This window comes from Trachemys scripta, chromosome 7 (genome assembly GCF_013100865.1).
Source record: "Trachemys scripta elegans isolate TJP31775 chromosome 7, CAS_Tse_1.0, whole genome shotgun sequence".
Taxonomy (NCBI): domain Eukaryota; kingdom Metazoa; phylum Chordata; order Testudines; family Emydidae; genus Trachemys; species Trachemys scripta.
Window position 1 is genome coordinate 50,225,336 of NC_048304.1, and position 25,219 is coordinate 50,250,554.

The 25,219-nt window shown below is 56.1% G+C and overlaps 1 protein-coding gene across 1 annotated transcript in view; it reads left to right on the forward strand.

The window, feature by feature from the left end:
* Nucleotides 1–2,029: 2,029 nt before the first annotated feature.
* MST1R (macrophage stimulating 1 receptor) overlaps nt 2,030–25,219 on the forward strand; it is a gene marked incomplete in the record, with an annotated part of 53,125 nt that continues 29,935 nt past the window's right edge. The window contains 5 exon segments of the mRNA XM_034776557.1: nt 2,030–2,122; nt 4,708–6,038; nt 19,804–19,992; nt 20,567–20,692; nt 21,112–21,282. Coding sequence (XP_034632448.1) covers nt 4,818–6,038; nt 19,804–19,992; nt 20,567–20,692; nt 21,112–21,282 — 1,707 coding nt within the window.

Consider the following 25,219-nt stretch of genomic DNA (forward strand, 5'->3'; position numbering starts at 1 on the left):
CCACTACTCTCCTTGGAAGGCTGTTCCAGAACTTCACTCCTCTGATGGTTAGAAACCTTCGTCTAATTTAAAGTCTAAACTTCCTGATAGCCAGTTTATATCCATTTGTTCTTGTGTTACATACTGAGCTTAAATAACTCTTCTCCTTCCCTGGTATTTATTCCTCTGATATATTTATAGAGAGCAATCATATCTCCCCTCAGCCTTCTTTTGGTTAGGCTAAATAAGCCAAGCTCTTTGAGTCTCCTTTCATAAGACAGGTTTTCCATTCCTTGGATCATCCTAGTAGCCTTTCTCTGAACCTGATTCAGTTTGAATTCATCCTTCTTAAACATGGGAGACCAGAACTGCACACAGTATTCCAGATGAGGTCTCACCAGTGCCTTGTATAAAGGTACTAATACCTCCTTATCTCTACTGGAAATACCTCGCCTGATGCATCCCAAGACCACATTAGCTTTTTTCATAGCCATATCACATTGGCGGCTCATAGTCATCCTGTGATCAACCAATACTCCGAGATCCTTCTCCTCCTCTGTTACTTCCAACTGATGCCTCCCCAGCTTATAACAATAGTTCTTGTTATTAATCCCTAAATGCATGACCTTGCACTTTTCACTATTAAATTTCATCCTGTTACTATTATTCCAGTTTACGAGGTCATCCATATCTTCCTGTATGATATCCCACTCCTTCTCTGTATTGGCAATACCTCCCAGCTTTGTGTCATCTGCAAACTTTATTAGGACATTCCCACTTTTTGTGCCAAGATCAGTAATAAAAAGATTAAATAAGATTGGTCCCAAAACCAATCCCTGAGGAACTCCACTAGTAACCTCCCTCCAGCCTGACAATTCACCTGTCAGTACGACCTGTTGTAGTCTCCCCTTTAACCCGTTCCTTATCCACCTTTCAATTTTCATATTGATCCCCATCATTTCCAATTTAGCTAATAATTCCCCATGTGGAACCATATCAAACGCCTTACTGAAATCAAGGTAAATTTGATCCACTGCATTTCCTTTGTCTAAAAAAATCTGTTACCTTCTCAAAGAAGGAGATCAGGTTGGTTTGGCACGATCTACCTTTTGTAAAACCATGTTGAATTTTGTCCCAATTACCATTGACCTCAATGTCCTTGACTACTTTTTCTTTCAATTTTTTTTCCAAGACCTTGCATACTACAGATGTCAAACTGACAGGCCTGTAGTTGCCCAGATCACCTTTTTCCCCCTTTCTTAAAGATAGGAACTATGTTAGCAATGTGTATGTGTGTGTCAGTACAGGATGTGTGTGTCTGCAAAGTATGTTTGTGTGTTTATACAGGGTGTATGTACGGGAGTGTGTGTACTTGTACAGGGTGTGTGTGTTTGTACAAGGTGTGGGTGTGTGTACAATGTGTTTTTGTGTCCAGGGTGTATGCCTGTCTGTCCAGTGTGTGTGTCTGGGGTGTATGTCTGTCAGTCCGGTGTGTGTGTAGGGGTGTATGTGTGTGTCTGTCAGGTATGTGTGTGTGTCTGTCTGGGGTGTGTGTTTGGGATGTCTGTCTGTCTGTCCAGTGTGTGTGTGTGTCTGTTCAGGGTATGTGTGTGGGTGTCTGGAGTGTGTTTGTGTGTCTGGTGTGTGTGTCAGTCCGGTGTGTGTGTGTGTGTTTGGCTATCTGGGGTGTGTGTGTGTGTCCGGTGTGTGTGTGTCCGGGGTGTGTGACTGTCCAGGGTGTGCATGAGTGTATGTGTGTGTGTCTGTCTGGTGTGTGCATGTGTCCAGGGTGCGCTTGTGCGTCAGTCGGGGGTATGTGTGTGAATGTGTGTGTGTGTCCGGTGTGTGTGTATCCAGGGTGTGTGTCTGTCCGGGCCGGGGATGACAACCCGGCTCGTTGGGCACTTGCAGCTTCCAGGCTCTTGATCACACCCCGCGCTGCCGCGGGGCTCCGGTCAGACTGCGGGCGGAGCCGCTGCCAGGAACCCGCCCGTCGTGCCGGCCCCAGGGCGGGAGCTGGCGGGTCCCTCCTCCAGCTCAACTCTCCCCGCCCAGGAGCTACCCGACCAGGTGAGCGGAGCGCCCCGCCAAGCACCCACGGGCTGGCCCGGCCCGGCGCAGCGGGGAGCGACCGGCGTCTGCGGTGGGTTCCGGCGGGGGAGAGGGAAAAGGGTGAGGGTGGGGGGAGAGGGGGCGGCGGGGGCCAGGGAGGTGGTGTCTCTGGGGTGGGCGGTGGGGGTGTCTGGGGCAGCAGGGCTGGGCAGGAGGTGTCTGAGCCAGCAGGAGCCGGGCAGGAGGTGTCTCTGGGGTGGGCAGGGTGTGTGGTGTGTCTGGGGCAGCAGGGCCGGGCAGAGGGTGTCTCTGGGATGGGGGGTCGTGGGGGGTGAATGCCCATTTTATACCCACTGGTGCCAGGTTTCCGTGTTCCCAGGGCAGATTCCCCGGGGGGTGGTGTGGAGAGGGGCCCAGGCTGGTGTTGGGATCCCTGCCCACGGGGGAAGAGCAGGGGCAGGCAGACGCTCTGAGGCCATAGGATTGCCTCTCAGCGGGTGCCTGTATGCCGATCCCAGGGACAGATCTCTGCCTGTGCCTGGCACGGTTTTCTAAGGTCAGTTTCTAACCGTTGGGAGCGTGTTAATGAGACTCAACGGGGGTGCTCAGGACAGAGTGCCACTTGGAATGGGGGAACCGGGCATCTGATCTGATGGGGAGTGGGGTACAGGGTCCATCGCCTCCAGGATGAGGCATGGGGCACAGGACCTGCCACTACCAGGTCACTGCTTCAAATCTGCCCTGGTCAGTCATATCCATTCCTGTCCCGTGGTTTTTTGGCATGGGGAGGGCATCTCCACCTACCATGCTTTCTGCCTCTGTAGAAACCCTACTATTCTCCTGGCTTCTCGGTGTCTTTCCCCACTTTCATACCCCCCCCCCTGCCCCCGGTGAGCATGCCCAGCAGGTGGGTGGGTGTGGGGTAGAGGGAGCAGCTGGCTCTCCTTATCCATTTCCCCCTGTCTCTGCCTTCCTCTGGCATGTGGTGACAGAGCAGAGGAGGTGTGAGACAGTGCAGGCGAGTTTCCGGAATCACTGCAGTGTTCTAGGTGTGTGGATGCTGCTAGCAGCTCAGCCCTAGATGGAATGAGAGGAGGAAGTTCCCCACTCCAAAGCCGCCTTGTTTAAAAAGCAAATTTTCCTTATCTGTAAGCTGGAGTGTGTAATTAAACTAATCTAGAGGTGCTGCCATGCCCCTTGGGGATACTCACCAGCAGAAGGGTGGCTTGTTCGGCTTACCATATGTTGCTTGGGAAAAGGTTTAAACTAACCCAGAAAAATGGTCTCTTATAGTGGAATAAGGCTTGTCCATGGCGGAGGATGGATGGGTGGTGGTGGTGGTGGTGGGGTTATACTGGTGTAACTATAGTGGTATAATTGATAAAACTTTCCCATGTAGACAAGGCCTAAGTAAGTGCCCATGCAACAGTGGCAGTTTAGCTACATAACCAGCCAATTGCGGATGCACATCCTGCGCTTGAGGGCACCTTCATGTGCGCTTATGAAGGTTAGGAAAATGTGCCCCTGAGGCTATAGCCGTGTATAATAATAAACCAAACAGAAGCCAAATCCTGTCAACTTCCCTTACTCCAGGGACCCGGAGTCTGAAATCCAGTGGAACTCGTCTCCAGAGTCGGGCGGATCCATCGAGGCAGGTGTTCTATAAAGCTGGAACAGACTTGGGCTCGCTATGTATGGAGATGATTTGGGGCCGGGAGTTTTACCTCTTGATCGGTTGCAGTTTTTGCTCTTGAGGGAAGTGAGCGCAGTCCTGAGGCCTCCCTTGTTATCAGACAACCTGACTGGGGCCCTATTCTGCACTTCAGTGCTCCTTTCAACCTTCCTGACAAAGGCTCCTGCCCAGATAGTTTTGGGAATAGTGGGAGGCGGGCCGTCAATAAGGTCCCTCATTCCCATTTTAGCTAGATGCAGGCTGACCTTTGATGCTCAGTCCCTGGATCTGCAGCAGGTGCCTGAGTGAGGGAGAGGAATCTTCGCCCTCTCCCCTCCCCAGCCCTTACTGTCTCCATCTCATGGCAATGTGGAGGCCAGATGTAGGAGGGGCTGCCTGGTGCTACCTCTTCCAAACAGCTTGGGCTACCCGTGAGAGATGAGGGGATTCTGGGGGAAAGAAGTGTCGTCTACTTGCAGATTCCAACTGGAGTGGGCCCCAGAGCTATACAGCCATCAGTCTTTAGAGATCCAAACGTCGTAGCTGGTTATAAAACCTAGCCAGGCTTCTTTGTTCTGTTCAAAATTCGATGTGCCTCAGCCCCAGTGTGTATCCAGGGCAGTGCACACAGGGTGTATTGGCTTGCCTCGTTTGGGTGAACCCTCACTGAGGTTATCAGATGCTTGACTGTGCAAGTGGCTGGCTGACACGGCAGTGCAGCGTCAGGGCAGCATGCTTCATTACCCATCAATACAAATCCACTTCTTTCCTCCAGTGAATGAGATGGACCAGCGCTTTTCTGGGTCTGTCCTGCTGGTAGGTGCTGTGGACATGCTGGAGAGATCCAGCCAGCATGGGGGGCCTGATCCCCTCTGCACTCTGGGGGGAGACCCGGTGCCTGCTCTGGGGGATGGGGAGGCGGTGTGCTCCCAGTTGGTACTCAAGTGCGGCATGACACCTCTTCAATGTTGCGACTAACATGCTCTCTCCTGCTGGTATTTCAGCTGAAGTGGAACGGTAGCTCACACTCGATGGATCCCAGACCCGCTCAGAACTGAGGCGCTCAGGTGACTTTTGAAGTCAAGGATCTTGGAGTGGCGTTTCCTCCCATAGCATGGGGCTTTCATTCCTGGTTTGCCTCTCTCTGGGGTTCATGCTCACCGGAGTTTCTTTCAGCACTTGGCAGTGCCCGCGGATTCCCTATAGCACTACCAGGGACTTCACTGTCAAGTATGAGCTGCCTAGCTTCACCGCGGATGGCCCCATCCAGAACATTGTCACCTACAAGGATCCGAGCGGAGCAGCCGCCCTCTTTGTGGCGGTGCGGAACAAGATCTACGTGGTGAACCCGGCACTGGCAAACTCATCAATCATCGTGACTGGCCCTGTGGGCAGTGCCCGGTGCGAGATCTGTGCCCAGTGCCAGGAGCCGGGAGACGGCCGGAAGCTTGAAGACACAGATAATGTGGTTCTGGTGATGGACCCATCTGAGCCATGGTTATACAGCTGTGGCACTTCCCAGCATGGCCGGTGCTTCCAGCACGAATTGGAAATCCAAGATAGCCTGGTGGTGGTTAGTGCCACCTACTGTTTGTATGCAGCTCAGAACAGTCCTGATGAGTGCCCAGACTGCGTGGCCAGCCCCCTGGGGACGAGGGTCCTGGTGACTGAAACCAGCCGTGTTTCTTACTTCTACATTGTCTCTACCATCAATAGTAGCATAGCTGCAAGGTACAGCCCGAAATCTGTGTCTATCCGGAGACCGAAGGCCACTTTGGATGGGTTCTCCTGTGTTTCCGATTCCCTCAACGTGCTTCCAGAGTTCCAGGACTCCTACCCCATTGATTACGTGTATTCCTTCAGTGCCCAGGACTTTGTGTACTTCCTGACTGTCCAAAAGGAGAGCCCCACATCCAGATCATACCACACGCGGCTGGTGCGGCTGACAGCCAAGGAGCACAACATGAATCGGTACCGCGAACTGGTCCTGGATTGCCGCTTCGAGTCCAAGCGCAGACGGAGGCGGAGCTCGGACGGGGAGCACAAGCACGATGTGGCTTTCAACGTGCTGCAGGCAGCCCATGTGGCCCGGCCAGGCCCAAAGCTGGCCCAGGAAATCAGCGTCAACGAAACCGACCTGGTCCTGTTCGGTGCGTTCGCTGAGAGTGAGGCAGAGAGCTCCATGCCTCGCTGGTACTCGGCTGTGTGCGCCTTCCCCGTGCACCAGATCAACCAGGCCATCGAGGATGGGATGTCCAAGTGCTGTGGCGTTGCCCAGCGTGAGCTGCTGCGAGGGCTCAGCTTCTTCCAGGCTGTTGAGTACTGCCCCCACAACGTGAGTCCCCTGCGAACGCTACCTTCCCCCTTGCCAGAGGAGCGGGGGGCATGCAGCGCTTTCTGCCCAGAGCGGTTTCTCTGGGGTGGGCCAGTTGGTTGGGATAAAGGAAAGGCGGCCCAGTTGCCCCCAGTCCTCTCATTCCACATTGAATCTCAACTATTAAGGCTCAAAGTTTGGTTAGTGTCTTCCTGTTCCTCACGCTTACCTATGCTAGCCGGGCCTTTGTGCTTCCTGGTTCGGGGGGTGTTGAGATGACCTTTAGCAGCTACGGTAACTGAGATCTGTCCGAGGGGAGCCCTGTCCTTGTGGAGTGCCCTGCCGGGTGAGGAGTCGCACTGGTCAGCGTGGTTAGGGCCAGGGGGTCGCTGCCCCAGCTGCGGCTCCAGGCTCTTTGCAGATCACGTATTGCTGACCTTGCTCCGAGCAGAGCCGGTTGTGTCTCATGTCACCTTGAAGGTGGGACTAGCAGGGCTAGTTCACGATCAGTTATAGCGGCCTTGTTTTCTGTCCCCCAAACCCTAAAAGCTTCTCTTGCCGCTGCCTCTCCCCTCAGCCAGTGAGGTTTGGTTTAATTGCTTTTCTACCCCATGAATTATATATAAGCCCCGATGACATACATTTAATAGCAGCCTCATTACTGCTTGGCAGCACTGAGTTGATCCAAGTACCCTGCTCTGTCTTCTGTTTCCGTTCCTTCAAGAGGGTGTGGCCCAGGGGGTTAGCAAATAGCACTTCCCCTGCTCAAAGTGCTGTGCAAATATGAAAGGAGCCTCACAAAGTCCTGAGGAAACATTTGCTTCCCCTGCGTTTGCCAGATGGGGAAAGTGAGGCAGAGGGAGGGGACGGGGCTGGTCCAGAGTCCTGCAGAAAACCATGTCAGACCCAACATGAAAACTTGGGCTTTCCTGACTCCCACCCCCGTGATCTGCACTTGAGCCTATGTTTTCTGAGTGATGGGATACAGACAGACATGGTTATTGGCAGCAAGAGAGGGAGAGAGAGGAAAAAAGGGCTATGCCGACTTTTTGCTACTCACTGGCACTTTGGGCTTCCAGTAGACTCCAAACCTGTGATCTCAGGATTGTAGAAAATGACCTCCCACAAAAATTCCCCTGGGCAGCAAGCACTGCTGTGGGCAAAGCTAATCCTGTGCCACCCAGCTGTGTTAGTGGGTGTTACCGTGCTCCTGGCCTCACACTGCCATAGCTACGGGGTGTCTTACAGTGCCTGGCACTGTGGGGTTGCCCTTAGGCCGTGCCACAGTAGGCATGAGTAATAACAGTGATAACATGTGGCTAGCAATCTCTGCATAAAGTGAAAATCTGGTCTGATTTGGCCTTTTCCTATTCTTACTAATTGGCTGCTGTTTGCCGTCCTGCCCACTCCTGGCATTGTGTAGCTGTTTGCTTTTCCTCTTTTCTCTCAGCTTTGTGTTCTTCCTGGAGCAGAACAAGTTGGTGCCCCCTTCCCTGGGGCTTCCAGCTCCAGGAATTGGGAACATGCTGCCTGTTTTGTTTGCAGAGTGCTGCAGGGAGGTGTTTACAACCTGACTACTGTGGTGTCCCACGGCTCAGATCCTGGGCAGCGCTCACCCAAGGTGGCCAGCTCCTCCGTGTGGATACGTTTCTGGGCAGCGTCGTGCGAGATGAGGAGCAGGCTCACTTTGGGGAGATGGGGGGCCAGGGTCCCAGTTCTGGGGTGACTTGCAGTTTAACACTGGGCTGTGTCATGCTGGTAAACGGCAGGAGAGCCTGGCACCTTGCAGCGAGGGGGTTTGGAAGCGTGGGAGGTTCTGGTGTGAAATGGGCCCATAGGCCAGTTGGGAACTGATAGCGCGGGCTGTGCAGGCTGGCCGACTTAGTTTGCACAAGCAAAACAAACAGCGCGTTGGCAGCTGAAGGGGTGTTGCTGCCTCTGGAATCCGAAGGCTGCCTGCTCCGCCGGATTGTGCAATAATCCTGACTCATTTCCCCTCTCTGTCGCTACATGATTTCTGGCTGCGGGTGGATTTCTACTGTGGCTGGAACGGGTTCTGGCTGAGCGATCCACCCAGGAAAGCCCCTCACTCCAGCACACAGGAAACCCATGCATGCCTGGCTGTTAGGAAGAGTAAAGGGCGAGGCCTCGGTAGCAGCTCTGTTTCTGTCTTGTCCTTCCATCCAGTGGGAGCTTGGTTGTGTCCTGAGCATGTGTTAAGCCCTTGAGGCAGCTCTAGGGAAGTAGTGTATGTCACTTCTGAACGTGGACTTAGCTACCATTTGAAGCCAGGCGCTGTGCTGAGGAGCAGTGGCTGGGGGTGGGGGTGGGGGAACGCAGAGGCTAGGTTTATCTCTCTCATTCAAGCCCAGCCCGATCCACTTTTAAATAATGGGATGGGACATGCTGGGAGAGACTCAGGCCTGGGCTTGGGGAGCAGGCACAGTATGGACTGGCTCTAGGCTTGCTCTGTCAGGCTGGGCGGGGTGAGTTCTCCATCTGCAGTGGGGAGCCAGCTAAAGGGTGTTACAGGCGTTCCTTGGGAACATGCCGCCCCAGGGCATGCAGGTGACCAGTTCTGTCCTTGACCTGTGATGGGACCCTCCTTCCAGATCCAGCAGCTTTGCCTGCCCCCCTCCCCCCCACCCGCCCTTGGATCTAGATGGCGCTGCCTCAGTGGACATCACCTGCTGTAAAGAGGAGGCTGGTGCTCGTCTGCACTGTGTTATTCGAATGAGGAGTCAGCCTGGGCACCTGGGCTCTGGCCAGATGGGCTCACCTGCATGTCCTGTGCACTGGCAGCCAGGCCAGAGAGCTGTATGTCCAGGGGTCTGGGGGAACAGCCCCATCCTGTGGCTATGGAGGACTGGGGTGGCCGTGTTATCTCTCCTCCTCTATGTCTGCATCCCTGCTCAAACCCAGCAGAGCCCTGGTGGGGGTGCTATTCCCTGGGGCTCAAGGTAAGGGCTTGTTCCTAGCACAGTGCTGTAGGGGGGTGCCTATGGCACTGTTCCCCATGTTACCCACCAAAAATCTAGGGCACCTCGCTTATATCCTACCAAGGGTTCAAGGGGTGACCCAATCAATTTAGGCATCCCCACCCTTTTCCTTCCAAGGGCTCAGGGTGTAAGGCACCTATCCTTACCCATGGGGCTCAGGAAGAAATCTGGTCAATTTAAGTACCTGCCCTTTCCTTTGGGGCTCAGGGCCTTATAGGTCTGCGGGACTTTTTCCCGGTGAGAGAGCCTTACACAGCTGTGCTCTAAACATCTATTTATTAACAACACACAGAGAATACATATACCAAGCAAATCTCTTATGCTCAACACTCCCAATATACAGACAAAATTCACCCGATGGCCAGTCAGGATCCTCTCATCTGGGGGTTCTGGTGATGCGTCTGCACGTCACAGTGGTGCAGAGGGGTCAGAGTTCCAGCAGCTTGATATTAAATTCCTGTCCAAAGAGCATTGTTTTTTGTTACATTCTTTAAGTAAAACAAGCTACCTCCTTTAACTCAGTACCACTAGGTAACAAAATTTAACCAATCATGCACTGGCACCTCTGTTTTTTCCTCCCTGTTCAATATTTTATCTCTCATGCCCAAATTGTAACTTATGATCTTTCGTGTTTGTGCAGATGGTCAGCATAAATTCACTGGTCAGAGCTTATCGTATCTATTTTACCAAGTCTTGGGGTCTTTCTGTTTCCTCCCTAAACTTCCCAGTGCCTGGGTGTCTCTACCTTACAAACCTTGGTGTTATAACTCTTGTTAGGGGCATTCCTGAGGTGGGGGCACCTTAGCAGCAGTGGAGCACTTTTCCCCCTTAATTTTAGTGGTGACATCCCTGAGTTTCACCCAAGGCTGGTTTAGTATGGGGTGAGTTAAATCTCAGGCCTACACCCAGCTTTCCTACCCCTTCTCTTCTGGGAGTGCCATCCCAGATGGAATAGTGACTCCAGCCCTTGGGCTGATCTTTGGAGCCCCAGCACTTTCTCAGATCCAGCCATGCTTCAGTGGGCTGCCTGGGTCTCAAACCCAACCCAAGTCCTGTCCCAGGTCAAAGAGTGGGCAGGGCACCATCAGCATCACCGTGTCTCTGATCTGACCTTGGCTGGAGTAGCAAGGGGGTTGCAGGTCAGGACTGAGTAGCACCAAGTGCAGGCGGCAGGTAGCTCACATCATCAGCTCCTCATCATCCTGATCCCTAAATCTCCTCGCTCTCCCTGTTTGGAAACAAACAGATGACTGAAGAGAGGCAGCAAGTCATCCAGCTGTGGCGGCTCCCTACTCATGCAATCCCTCTCTGGCCTGGCTGCACTTGCACTTCCTGGTGGTACCGCCTGGCATTGCCATGCTCTGTTGCTGCAGCACTGGGGGCATCGGCACCGTCCTTGCAGACTGGTGGCAGTGTCCTAAGCTGCTTGGACAGCGAGTTGGGGGGTATGAAAACCCAGAATCAAGCCAGTACCGAGCTCCAGAAAGCAGGGACATAGCAGGCATGGGGGGAGGCCGGGTGCCTGTGACTCACCCGGTGCAGACACAGACAGGGTGTGTAGCCTGCTGCATGTTTGCTGTCTCTGATTAGCTCTCACCTCTGCACCTGGGAACTGCCTAATCTGGATGTTCCTATTGCAGGCCTCTCAGCAGGTGCACTGGGCACATTTGGCACAGTTAATCATGGGAGATTTGTAACCTCGTGTTTGGTGTGTTGGCCTTGTTAAGTCAGGGGTAACAGTGCCAGGTCTGGGGCTCTCCTAGCTGTAAGCTGAGTGCACACAGATGTGAGAGGTGCTTCTGATTTAGGGTTCCGCTCGTGGCTGCTAATTGCCCTGTTATCTGACCCACTCCTCTGGATCCTCAGAGAGCTTGTTTTCAACAGAACTCGGTCTCCTGGAGATGGGGTTCAAATACCCTGGTGTCCTGCCCACCGCAAGGCCAAACCTCTGCTGGGTGCGGCATAACCACATTCTGCAATCAGAGACCTTTTGTCTGTGCCTGGGGTCTCGGGCAGCAGGGGAATTGGGGCTGCAAAGAGGTCTGGGGAGGGGAGCAGCCACAGGTGGCCCTGGAGACTGTGTTTGTTGGTACAGAAATACGAGGGGAATTAGTGCCAGCTTTTCTAGGGAGATACAGCCAGGGAGGGTGAGCCCTGAGTTTCACCCTGCTGTGCCTCAGCCCTGTGAGCGTGTCTCAGCTAGTCCCCACCTGTGCTCTCCTGGAGCTATGCTTAAGTATCTGACCTGTGCTAGCATTCAGCTAACCGGCTGCAGCTCCAGTTGGGTGGGTGTGTCCCATGCTCCATTCCCTGCCCAGCTGCTCCTAAGCAATGGAAGGAACAACTCCCCACAGGTTGGTTAATGTTAATATTTAATAGGAGAGCTGAGAGACCTGCCCAGTGCTGGTCTCCTGTGGATGCAACCCCAGAGCCTGATTGGGGTGAGGCCTGGGGATGGGAAGTCTCTGGGCTCGCCTTGGTGGTCTGGGAAGCTATTTTCAGTCCTTTTCATTAGCAGTAAAAAGCTTCCATGTTTTGGGTTGTGTTGGCAGGTATGGATTTTGTGTTGGATCCGGGATGCTCCACCCTGTGGTTTGCCAGTGTCACAACCTCTTTACCCCTGTTGCCTCTGGCCCTTCCCAGCTCTGTCTCAGGAACGATACAGTGGTGTCCTGCTGCCTCCTTGCCCGGGTACTGAGTGACCCTGGCTTTGGAACTGGGAGTAGTGTGTGGAGTGGAACCCACAAGCCCCTCCTTGTGAGAGTGGCTGAGTGCAGGACCCCAGGGTGAAAGCGCCTCGTGGCTGTGTTCTTCTCCCTCAGTAGCTGCTACCCTCTCTGAGTAGCATGTTGCAGCAATCCCATATCTGTGCTGCAAATCTGGGAAGCCCGGGGCTGCTGACAGGGAAGGGCCGAGAGCATAGGAACACATCCCCTGACTGCAGTGATGGTGCCATGCAGGGGTCTTGATTTGGAGCTTGTCCTGGGACCATGCCATGTGCATTCAGCATTCTGTGGCTATCCTGTGGCACTGCTGTATGGGGAGACCTCCTGAGGGCTGCTGTGATTGAGCTATGATAGCGGAACTTGTGTGGCACAAATGCAGCTGAGCTGCAACCCTCTGAAACCTTGGGATCTTCTCCAGAGGGCAGCATGTTGTCTGCTGAGCACACCAGGCAGCAAGTGCCTTGCACAAGTCCAGGGCCCAATTCAATGGGCTTTCAGCCCATCTGACTTTCTTAGCAGTCTGACAGAAACAAAGTGTGCCATCCACTGAAACCTGATTAACTCTCACACTGAGGGTGTCTCTACGCTGGTGCTGGAGGTGGGATTTCCAGCCCCAGGAGACAGACCCATGCTGGCTCTGAGCTGGCGGGCTAAAAACAGCCGTGTAGTTGCTGCAGCATGGGCAGTGGGACAGGCCACCCTCTCGAGTGTGTACCTAGGGTCTCAGATGAGATCGTACTGGGGTGCCTGGCCCAATGCTCACACTGCTGTGACAATGCTGCTGTTTTTAGCATGCTTTGCTCGACCAGACGCCAGGGCTGGTGGTGAGCAGCTGGCACTATGCTTCCCGATTGCAGAGCCGGTGCATAGCTTGTTTCTGACCCACCAGAAGGGGAAAGCAAGGAGTCAGATTCCGGGGAGCGAGTGTCCCCCAGAGGAGGCTGCTCCAGCATCGCCTCTGACCATGTCCAGTATGATGGTTCTCCTGGGGTGACACCTGCTTGCTGATAGAGAGACAATGTAGGCCAGTTCTGATCTCACGTGTGCACACACAGCGGGCACTCTGCTCTGGCAGGATCCAGGCCAGCTCCCCCTTTCCTGTTCCCTGGTGCTAGGCGCTTCTTGGCACCCTTTCTCTCCTCCGCAGACTTCCTAACCCTCTCCAGGTTCCTCCCTAGGCACAATGCTGCTCTGCTCCCCGACCTGGAGCTGATACCCATGTCTGGCATGGTGCCAGGGCGGCTCGGGGAGATCAGTCTATCCAGTAGCGCTCCGGCTTGCACAGGGGCTAAGTGACAGGAGGCCCTTTTGGAGCCACGGGGCTATGGCAGTGTGAATGACTTTATTCTCCTTAAAAAGAACAGGAGTACTTGTGGCACCTTAGAGACTAACAAATTTATTAGAGCATAAGCTTTCGTGGACTACAGCCCACTTCTTCGGATGCATTTCCTCCTTGGAGCCCCAGGAGGAAATGTTCAATGGTGTCAGGTGACCGGTGGGTCTCCCGGGCTTGGGAAGGCAGGGAGGGGTGTGTGCGAGCTAGTCTGCTGGATTCTAGGCCAAGCCCCATCACCGATTTGCTTCCAGGGCCTGAGGCAGTGGAGAGGCTTCCATGTGGGTGTGGGACGCTGCCAGGGGGTTTGTGCACATTCCCCAGGCCTGTCAGAGAATAAAGGTGAGGCCTGAGTCACCCCACAGCTGACTGCACCAGATTTAAAGGCACAGGGTCCTGTTCTCAGCTGTGTGGTGCTTTCGGTCCCACGCTCCGAGCAGCCCGAGATGGGTCGCCTTAGTTGGTCTTTAGCTCAGGGCTGGGCGGTGTCTCCGTGGAAGCTGGTATGGTGCCAGCCGCAGGGGTTGTGTGGCATGGCTGATCTGAGGGGTTGCTGTGGTTTCCATGCACGTTCCTGGGACTGATCCTTGTCACTCTTGGGAGCTTGTCTGGGGGCATGCAGCACAGGACGGACATGGCTCTGCAACCAGTGCTCAGAGCCAGGGCTGGCAGCAGGGGAGGGACATGGTTCTGCGACCCCAGTGCTCAGAGCTGGGGCTGGCAGCAGGGGAGGGATGTGGCTCTGTGACCCCGGTGTTCAGAGCCAGGATTGGCAGCAGGGGAGGGATATGGCTCTGTGATCCCAGTGCTCAGAGCCGGGGCTGGCAATCTGGCCTATTGGGAAGGCTGCTCAGCATTTCCTGTTATAAGACTCCATTGTCAGTTACTTATAACTTTGCCAAATTCTAACCATTTGGGCTTAAATTTTCCATGCCCCCTGTCTTCCGCAGCCTGAATTTTGTTGGGAATTTCTAGCCAAAATGGTCAAGCTGTTTCCAAGAATGAGGCTGGGGAAATATATGCTGTGTTGCCCAGTGGCAGTGGAGTGGCATTTAAAGAGGGTCAGGACTCCCCTCCCCCATGGGAGAATTTGGATTATCCAGGGCCTCCCCTCCCACTGGAGGGACCAGGCCTCTCCCCTCGGCCTTCTCCCCATAGGGCGTGTCTGCACTCCGCCATGGAGCAGTTTGTAGGGGTTGTGAATTGTGTATTAACACATCAGGGTCTCCATGGGGCAGTTAGTGCTCTGCAGCTCACCTCCCCCTCTCCCTCCCCCGGTAGATGGGTCTGTGGTGTGTCTCCCAGAAATCCGCCACCCTATGCAGCTGGCTTGTTTGCCTGTAGGTGCAGCAGCCCCTGTTTCCCTGTGGTCGGATCGAGGTTTTGCATGTGACCTTTTGCATGGCCAGCTCTAGTGGCCCCATACTTTGGAGCAGGGATGTGACACGGGGTCACCCCAGTGTCAGAAAGGTACCTTTTGTTGTCCCCAGAAAAATCCTTCCACACTTAGCTAAGTTCAAAGAATTTTAACGTTACAGTTCACACATGCTCAGTGAAGACTCTGGAGATTCTCCCTCACTGAGCATGCTCCATTGCCCCAGAGCTCCCAGTGCTGACCAGTCTGCGCAGCCACCTTCCTACTGAGCATCTGATGCTCCAGCCCAGGCTAGAGGGGGTGGGAAGAGCAGAGCTGTTCCTGGCCCCAGCTGGGCACGGGGACTGAGGGCAGGAGCCGGGCTCTTGTGCGCTCTCAGAGCTCCCCTGCTGGCAGCCAGGCCTTGGGGAGCAGGAAGCTGAGTTGAATGCGGAGGGGCAAGAGCCAGTCCTGGGAGGCAGGGGAAGGAGTAACCTGGGACCAGGAGTCTGAGACTGGGGTGGGGTGGGGTGACTGGGCCTGGAATGTGTGTGTGGGGGAGGCTGAGACTGCTTGGGCAAGGAAATGAGGACTGAGAGCCACTGAGGGAGGCATTCAGGTCGGACAAGGGGCTGCGGATTGGGGCTGGTTGGACAAGGAGAATGCGGGGGGATAGAGACAGATCTGACGAGGAGCTAGGTACAGGGGAAGAATTGCGACTGGGTAGGCCAAGAGACTGGGCCATAGGGCTGGCAGGGGGATTCAGTAGAGACAGGCTAGCTGAGGAGTGTGGAAAGGGAGTCTAGGGCAGGGGTTCCCAACGCAGTGCCCGCGGGCGCCATGGCGCCCACCGGGGCATCTAGGTGCACCCGCGTACTGGCTGGCGGACGAGCATCTGCTGAAATGCCGCCGACAAGCAGCGTCATCCAGAGGTGTCGCCGCTAAAATGCCGCCAATTTTCGGCGGCATTTCGGCGGCACCACCTCTGGATGCTGCTGCTTGTCGGCGGCATTTCGGCGGCAACGCCAATTGACATTGTTGCTTGTCGGCGGCATTTTGGCGGATGCTCGTCCGCTGCCACGGTCCTCTGTGGCTCATCATCTGGCATCCGCCAGATGCAAAATGTTGGGGACCACTGGTCTAGGGAGAGAGACAGATTGGACAATTAGCTGGAGGAGGGACAGGCTGGGCAAGGAGACAGGGACTGGTATGAGAAGCCTGAGGACTGGAGACAGCCTGGGTAGGCAAGGAGCCTGGGTGGGGAAGAGACAGGACTGGGACAGGTTGGAGGGGATGGGACAGCTTGGGACAAATTGCAGAAGAGTCTGGGCTCCCCTCCAGGTCCGGGAATAGAAGCAGAGATCCCTGCATCTCACTGTTCCTCTACCACCAGCAGCTAACTGGGAGCCCCCAGCAAAGCATGCGTCTCATCCCCATGGCCCATGAGAGGATGACAACCTACTACTGATGTGGATTGCTCCAGGGCCGGAGGTCTGTGCAGTGCATCTAACAGTCCCAACCCTGCTGGTGACCCGACTGGGGCTCAGTATGATGCCCCAAGATGGCATTTCTGGATTTGCAGTTTGCTTTTTGAAAGCCTTTGGCCCCTTGTGTGTCTGTGTTAGGGCACAGCCATGACACGCTAGCCTGTGGGGAAGTCGGATGGTGATCCTGTAATTAAAGGCTGCACCGTAATGCAGTCACCCCAGGGGCTGAATTCAAACAGCACGGGCGCCCTTTGATCTCCTGTTTCCTAATGTCTGAGGGCTGGGCTGTGTAACCTCCCTGGTGTTCCTGTGCCATGGTTTGTCGTGTGCCGCACTGTGAAGATGGGAAGTGCTGGCGACTGGAGCCCCGTTGGGAGCCCCTCCTGCAAGCCTTGCTCTTAGTGCTCCTCCCCAGTGAGACTCTGTCTGCCAGTAGCAGAGCACAACTGGATTTTGTCTAAGCAGATGCAGATGTGCAGGGGGAAGCGCCCTGTCACCTGATCCCTGTGCAGGAAGAACCAGAGGCTGTGAACTTCAGCCCCTGGAGGCTGTGAAATGCTGTGGGTGGCAGGGGCGTGGAGGGGGGGCGGTGAGGCAAGGCGGAGGCTGTCTGGGATAGGGCGCAGCAGGGCAGCCCTTTGCCCCATGACTGGCTATGCTTGTGCCTAGCCTGTAGCTCCATTCTGGGTAGAGGAGAGGGGTGGGCCAGAGGGTGTCTGTGGCCGCACAGCTACAGCGCTGCAGCTGTGCCCCGGTAGAGCTGCAGCCTAGACGCTTCCTGTGCCAGCTAAGGGGTTTTCCCATGGCTAGAGTGAATCCAGCTCTCTGAGAGGTTGTAGCTAGGTAAAGGGAGAATTCTGTCAGCCTAGCTGTGCCTGCATTAGGGGTTAGGCCAGCATAACTACGGTGCTTGGGGTGACATTTTCCCAGCCGAGTGACGTCGCTGGGACAATTGGAATTTTAAGTGTAGCCCAGCCTGAGGCTGTGTACCGAGCCCTGATCTCAGCTGGATCCCTCGCCCCTCCCCGGTTTCATCTCCTGGGAGTTCTGCCCTGGAGTGATGGGAACCCACCATGTTTCCTGAGAGTGTGATGGAAAATCCTCCCTCCATGGAGGCTGCTGTGGCCTTTTGGTCCAGCTTCGTCTCCTTCCTTCCACTATTGTGTGTCATGGGGTCAGGCCAAGCCCTTTGCCTCAAGCCCTTGCTTCGGGAGTGGGAGGGCCCTGAGTCTGAACTCTTGCCAGATGTCTTGTCCGTTTCCCAAGAGTGCCTGGCATGAACTCATGCTGTTTACAGTCGGCTGCCCTCCTCTTCTGCAGCAGCTGCCTGGAGCTGTGCAAGTCCTAAAGGCAGGGAAATTGGGCTGTCTGCTCCAGCTGGGTCGGGTGCTGGTGCGCGTGGAGGAAGGGATTGGTGTTATGACTCCAGGCGAGACAGCTAAGCCGTGCAAGCGAGAGGCAAACAGGCCTTAAGTTAGGAGCTGCCTGTGGATTCAACAGCGGGATAGCAAATGATACGCAGCCAACGCGAGGCAGGACAGAAGCCCTGTGTCTTCATCTCCGGGATGACCCCTGTCCTGAAAGTCCCATCACAGGCTTAATGTGCCACCCTGCTCTAGTTGTAATCTGCACCAGTGTGTTCTGACCCACCTGCTGAGGTAGTGCTGGTGCCAGCGGTCCCTCCTGCCCCTCAGGTGACTAGCTAGCAGGGCCCTAGCGGTAGCGGCCTCACTCCCAGGGATGGTCTGCATCAGATCCCAAGGAGCCTCCCTGTGGGGCTGTCCATGCCAGGCCCACGGATGTGGCTCTGGGCCAGGCGATGTAGAAGTGTTTCCAAGGGTGCTGCTGTGTGGCTTGGAACACTGAGGACATTTGTCCTTCTCCCTGTCCATCCTACGCCCTGATCATCAGCTTCCTTTGGGAGTCCCTGGCTCTGGCAGCTCAGGTTCGGTTCACTGGCTGCTGGTCCCAGGGCAGGAGGTCTCCACCCGGCAGTGTGTATGTCACAAAAGCGGCTTGCACATCACGCCTCCAGAGTGGTGCATGGCTTTGGTCTTCTGGCTCTCTGCTGGAGGAGTTGGGGGAGAGTTGCACCTCAGTGCCGCCCCTGTACAGCGCTCAGCTCCTCCAGGGCAGGGGCTGGATCCTGTACAGTGCAGAGCACGTGGCTGGACAGTGACTCACCTCTGTGCCACCCCCTGCACCGGGTGGGTGGCTGGCCTCTCCTTCCATGCCTTGGCACAGGCATCACCCCCTCTCTATCATTTTCCCCACCCACTTCTGGCACTGTTCCAGCTTCCGTCCTTGCCTGTCCTGCCCTGGCTGGGAAGTCACCTGCTCTGTGGATGGACTTGGGTGGTCAGCCCAGGCATTATCTCTCTGAGCAGCCATACGGAGCATGGGCGGCTGAGCTGTGTCTCTGGCCAGCTGGATCAGGGCCATGTGCCGCAGGGGCAGGGGAAGCTGTTTTCAAGAAGCTGCCCTGTGGCTGTGCCACCTCCACTCCTCTGCCCCTCTTCCATCTGTCCTGCCTGCCCCTCCCCGGGCAGTCCAACCTCCTCCCCCGCCCCGGGGCTGGGAAACTCTGGGATCAAGGCAGGGAGTTTGCCCATTATCCCAAGAGAGACTTCCCTGCGAGGGAAACAGCTCTAAAATTTCCTGGCAGCTGCCAGCAGTATCTGTTCCCTTGCAGCATCTCTTTTCTGCGGCTTAATGGCCAGTCCTCCCTCGCTGCTGGTGATTCCCAGCTGGCCCGGGTTTCTGCAGAAAGGGGAGCTGGAGATCAGGGGAGTCCCCTTCTCCTCGCCCAGCCAGCGTCAAGCCCAAAGGCTACCCACACCCGCAGGTGCCAAGTTCTGTATAGCACCATGGGGGATGTTCTGGGCCAATCAGTTACTGAGTTCATTTCATATTTGTCGATTGCATCAACTTCAGCTTCTGGGCAATGCACCCAGTAGTGGAAGGTGGGATGTATAGGGGTGGGGAGGGAGGTTAGGGGGTGTATGGGTGGGTGCTATGGAGTTGGGGGATGTATAGATGGGTGCTGGAAGGCTGGGTGGTACTGGGGTGCAGCAGGTGAATGGGGGTGCAGGTGGTACTGGGGAGTTGGTATATGGGTGGTGCTGGGGGGTTGGGGTGTATGGGTGGGTGCTGGGATGCTGGGTGGTACTTGGGGTTGGGGGGGTCTATGGGTGGGGGCTGGGATGCTGGGTGGTACTCGGGGTTGGGGGGGTGTATGGGTGGGGGCTGGGTGGTACTGGGGAGCTGGTATATGGGTGATACTGGGATGCTGGAGGGTTGGGGGTGTATGGGTGGGTGCTGGGGGGCTGGATGGTACTGGGGAGTTGGGGGCATATGGGTGGGTGCTGGGGGGCTGGATGGTACTGGGGAGTTGGGGGCGTATGGGTGGATGCTGGGGGGTTGGGGTGTATGGGTGGTACTGGGATGCTGGGGGGTTGGAGTGTATGGAGGGTTGGGAGATTGGGTTGTATTGGGGAGTTTGCGGTATATGGGCGATACTGGGATGCTGGGGGGTTGGGATGTATGGGTGGGTGCTGGGGGGCTGGGTGGTACTGGGAGGTTGGGGTGTATAGGTGGAAATGTGGAGCTAACTGCTGGTGGTGGTGGGAGGAAGCCGGGCAGGGGGTAGCTGGAAGTGGCTGGGGCCAGCAGTGGATTCCCTGTCCCCTTTCCCCCCAGCTGCTCCCTCCCCACGGGTGGCCGGCAGAGGGAGCAGTGAGTGGCAGGGCGGGGGCAGCGGCCACAGATGCAGCAGGAGCACAGGCAGGTCCATGTGTGACATCGGGCAGCCGGGAGGGTGGGGAGGAGGAGGAAGACAGGGGGGCGGTGGAGGTACCACAGGGAGCTAACGCTGTGCGATGTCCCAGGTGAACCTCTCATCTCCGGTGGTGGATACCAGCTGCTGGAACAAGCCCACCCTGGTCACCACTGCCCCCTACAAGGTGGATCTGTTCAATGGGCACATGGCCGGAGTCCTGCTCACCTCCATCTTTGTGATGGCCCAGGGCAATGTGACGGTCGCCCACCTGGGCACGGCGGAGGGGCGCATCATGCAGGTAGGGTCTGCAGTGCCAGGCTTCATGGCTGTGCCCCTTATCCACTCCAGGGGGGGCTGCAATGCCAGTCCCTCCAGCAGGGGGTGACACGCCCTGGGATGCTCCAACGGTTTCCAAAGCTCACATGGGGTGTCCGTCCCGTGGAACTGGCATGGGCCGGATGAAATGGGGCAAATCGTGCCTGGACTTGGAGCTCTGTGGCTGGCTGCCAGTCACAATGACTTGTGAGGCTGACAGGACTGTGCCCAATCCAAAGTACCTCCATCCCTTTCCCTGGCGCTGTTGCTGTGCTGCCACTACCGTAGGCTCTCCCCCCTCCGTGCCGCTGGCTGGGCCTGGAGGAGTCAGCTGCCTCCATCCAGCCAGGTGGGCAGGCCACTGGCTGGGCCTGAGCAGCACTGGGGGGCCATGCGGACACAGTAGACCGCCCCTTCCCTGGGATTGCAGTGAGCCGGGGCACGGTGCCCCGCCCAGGGCAGTGCTGCTCTCCTCCCGCGGGGGTCAGCTGGGCCGTGTTCCCCGGCTTTTCTTGGGGTTGCTTGCTCTCTGAACACGGCCAACTGGCCCCCCTCAGGTGGTGCTTCAGCGATCCAGTTCCTACACCGTCACCTTGGCCAATTTCTCCCTGGGCAAGGAGCTGCCGGTGCTGCGGGAGGTTGGCCTGCTGCAGGACTCTCTGCTCTTTGCCACCGGAAACAAGGTGAGACAGGCAAGCGTTCGCCCCCAACCTTGCTGGGCTGGGGGCTCCCACTTCGCCTGGGTCGGGAACCAACTCTGTGCCCTCGCCCCAAATGGGATTGGAACCCTGGACCACCTCCGAGTGCTGTGGGGTGTAGGCAGGTGGTCTGCATGTTGGGCTGCTGACCCGGCCATCCCACCAACTGGTCAGTCCTGGGGAGATGTGCTGGCTGGGCTGCGGGGTTCATCGCAGCCCCTCACTTGTGGCTGGGAGACAGCAGTGGCTGTGCCCAGGGGCATGCCAGCTGCAGGAAGGCCGTTTCCTTCCCTCCTGGTGCTGAGCGGTGTGTGGAGGTCCCCGTTCAGCGAGTGCTTTGCGGTTGCCCCGAGATCTCTGCGAGCCTTGGCCCTCCATGCTGACATTCTCCCTTTCCCCTGAAGGTGTCTCAAGTCGCCATCACCGGCCCAGGCTGCCGCCACTTCCTGACATGCCAGCGCTGCCTGCGGGCGGAGCGCTTCATGCGGTGCGGCTGGTGTGGGGGCGTGTGCACTCGGCAGGAGGACTGTGCGGCACTATGGACTGAGAAGAGCTGCCCTCCCATTCTCACTGACGTAGGCCCCTGCACCGTCCCCTGCGCTGTCCCTCCTGTTCCTCCTCGTACGCTGCACTGGCTCTTGCCTTGCCACGGGCCCACGCTTTGCACTCCACTTTTCTCCACCTTGATACATGCAGCCCCTAGGGCCTGGACCCAAAACACACCCGCTGCCGATCCTGCCCTGGAGGGAGTGGTGCTGGCTGCTGCACGGACCCAGCCTTTCTTTCATGCTCATCCCCGATCCCCTTTCCTAGCTCTGCAGTAACCTGCGCATTTCCCTCCCCCAAGGGGGGCTGGCAGGGGACATGCTGCTCTTGGCTGGGACTTGCTTTGTGCCAGGCTGGGGGGAGAGGGTGGGGTTTGTCGCCTATCAGAGGAGCATGGGCATTGCCAGACTGGGTCAGAGCAGAGATCCGTCCGGCCCAGCCGCCCAGGGACCAGCGCTGAGGTTTCAGAGGTGTCAGCCCTCCGCACACAGGTCCCCTCCTGGTCTCTAATAGGTTGGCTTAAGCCCTGAGGCAGGAGGTTCAATATCCCTGCCAGATTTGTTATTAATTATGACAGCTCTGGCTATTCTCATTGTCTGTGCCCACGTCCAATCCCTTTTTGCATTCTGTCAAGTTCCTGGCCTCTGTAGCTTCTGGTGGCAGTGAGTTCCACAGTCTGCTCACATGTTGTGTGCAGAAGTATTGCCTTTTATTGGCTTGAATGTCCCATCTTTTAATGTCATTGTTTGTCCTCTGCTCCATCCTCCCTTCCCTAGATCAGGCAATATTTTATTGCCGTTTCTCATGTGCCCTCTCATTTGGGTCTAAGGTAACTGCCCTATATCACAGACCCCCAGGACTCGTGCTCTTTCTTGGCTCCGTACAGTCCCTGGGAGGAACTGCCTTCAGTGCGACAACCCTTCTCTGGAGTCTGCTCTGTCTCTGGGGTTAAGCTGTAGGCCCCTGGAACCGCACCTCTCTGAGCCTTCAGCATGCCTGTCTCTTGTCGTGGGTCCCCTCAGGGAGTCTACTCACTCTGGACCCCCAGGGCCTCCACCCCCAGAGGGAATGATGCAGCCCTGATCTCTAGACTGGAGTGACTCTCAGCCAGCATAAAACATGAGGGTTTATTGAGCATCTGAACCCAGCACAGGAAACTCTCCAGGCCCTCAGGCCTAGCAGCTCTCAGTACCGTACATCTAGGTCTCTCCTGCATCCAGGTGGGCTCTGGCTGCTCTCTCTCCCTAGTCCAGAAGCCCCCTCCTTCCAGCCGATCATCCTATATCATCTCCCGCAACAGCTCCTCCCCTGTCCTTTGTCTTTGGTCCCAGCTAAACAGGTTGCCTGGGGCTCCTCTCTTCCATCCTTTGTTCCCCACTGGTTGGAACTGGCTGGTCAGGTCAGCGGAGTCCTTTCTCCTCAGCCCTTTGTCCTCTCACTGGCCAGGGTCACCAGTTGCTAGGGTCATCTTCAGGCAGTTTTCTGCTAGGCGAGGTTACACTTTGTTTTTGCAGAGGACCAACTCCCTCTCCCACCACCTCCCTCCTGCAGAGACTCAAACAGGGCAGAGGGGCTGGTTAGCAGCTGCTCCTGAGCGTGCTTGTTAGTTGAGCTTCCCCCCCAACCTTGCCAAAGGCCAGCTCCCCAGCAAGGACTGGTTACACCAAGGGCTCCATATTGCTGCAGTATGTGAGGATAAGGGCTCTGCTGTGCTGGGCGCTGTACACACCCAGGGTAACAGATAGCTGTCCTGATCAGACAGACACAGGGCAGGGGAAGGCCTTGAACTCACCAACAGAGTGACCCATGGGATGGAAGCAAGCGGTTTAAAAACATCTCTGTTAACATGGGTGTGACGTTCTCCTCTGGTGTTATCTGGACCGGTGATCTCCTAGGTCACTCCAATCCTTGACTTTGGCAGCTATCCTTACCCTGCTCTGCTGTGAGAACCCCCACTCCTGGGCTGTTCACACACAGCCTCTGGCATGTAAGCTGCTCCCAGCTACTTGCAAACGAATGACACGAGCCAATATCTCTGGTCCCAGAAACAACCCTAGGAACCTCCGTCTTGCAGTGTCCAGTTATGCCTGCTGGACACTGCAAACTTATATAAGTTCATCAATTTAACAAAGAAATTGATATGTACCAGGCTTGTTATCCCAAGGGGAGCCTCTGACAAGCTGCAAACTAAATGCACTGCTTCAGGTAGAATAAACAAACAGATTTATTAACTATAAAGGTAGATTAAGTGATTATAAATCAAAGCATAACAAGTCAGATTTGGTCAAATGAAATAAAAGCAAAATGCATTCTAAGCTGATCCTAACACTTTCAATGTCCTTAAAAACATAGATGCTTCTCACCAGAGGCTGGCTGGTTACTTTTCTGTCAGGCTCTCCCCTTTGATCAGCGTTTCAGTCGCGTGGTGGTGGTGGTGTCTGTAGATGTAGGTGTGAGAGAGAGGAAGCATGGCAAAATGTCTCTCCCTTTTATCATGTCCTTTCTTTCCTCTTGGCTCCCCCTCCCCCTTCAGTCAGGTGAGCTTTACCTAATCGCAGTCCCAAACTGCCCAAAGGAAGGGGGTGACTCCCTCAAGGGTCCAACAGATTCTTTTGTTCCTGCCTAAGCCAGTGTCCATTGTTCCTGTGAGGCTGGGCTGGGTTTGTCCCATCCATGCCCTGACGAGGTGTGAACTGCCTCTCTGCTCTTGGAGAGTTTTTGCATGGGCTTGTTCTAAGCCATGAGGATACATTTTCAGCCTCATAACTATATACATGAAGTTATAACCTTACTGTAACAATTGTATAACATCACTATAACAACCATGCTCAGTGCATCATGAGCCTTCCGAAGCCACCCAACATGACAAACTTTGCATTGGATGCCACACAATCATTTTATAGAGATGAACATGGGGGAGTAGGGTGTTCCCCTAAGGTACAGAGCGTCACAATGGGGAAATGCCTCCTTTCCCCCTCATCTGAGTCCCTGGATGGCTGGTCAGACGCTTCCCCGAGGGCACCTTGGCCGGCATCCATGCAGCACTTGCGGGCATCTCCTTCTCATGCCCAGCTACTAAGTTGCATTAGAAGAAGTTATAAACTCCAGTACTGGAAGAGGTTATTTTCCCAGCATTGCCCTTCCACAGGACTGCTGCCTGCCAGGGAGCTGTCACGGTTCCTCTCAGGGGGTCCTGCAAGGCGGGGAGCTGCCATGGGCCCCCTCAGGGTGTCCTGCCGGACAGGGAGTTGTCTAGGGTTACCATATTTCAGCAAGCAAAAAAGAGGACGGGAGGAGCCCCGCCCTAGCCCCGCCCCCTCCCACTTCCCACCCCCCCAGAACCCCCAATCCTCACCCCGTTCCTTGTCCCCTGACTGCCCCCTCCTGGGACCCCTGCCCCTAACTGCCCCCCAGGACTCCACCCCCTATCTAAGCCTCCCTGCCTCTTGTCCCCTGACTGCCCCAACCCTTATCCACACCCCCACCCCCAGACAGACCCCTGGGACTCCCACAACCCCATCCAACCACTCCCCACCCCCTGACAGCCCCCCACCCAGAACTCCCAACCCATCTAAACCCCTCTGCTCCCTGTCCCCTGACTGCTCCAATNGGGGGGGGGGGGGGCGCAGGGGGGGGCGGGCGGGGGACAGGGGGGGGAGGAGCCCCGCCCTCGCCCCGCCCCTGCCCCTCCCGCTTCCCGCCCCCCCCAGAACCCCCAATCCTCACCCCGTTCCTTGTCCCCTGACTGCCCCCTCCTGGGACCCCTGCCCCTAACTGCCCCCCAGGACTCCACCCCCTATCTAAGCCTCCCTGCCTCTTGTCCCCTGACTGCCCCAACCCTTATCCACACCCCCACCCCCAGACAGACCCCTGGGACTCCCACGCCCCATCCAACCACTCCCCACCCCCTGACAGCCCCCCCCCAAAAACTCCCGACCCATCTAAACCCCTCTGCTCCCTGTCCCC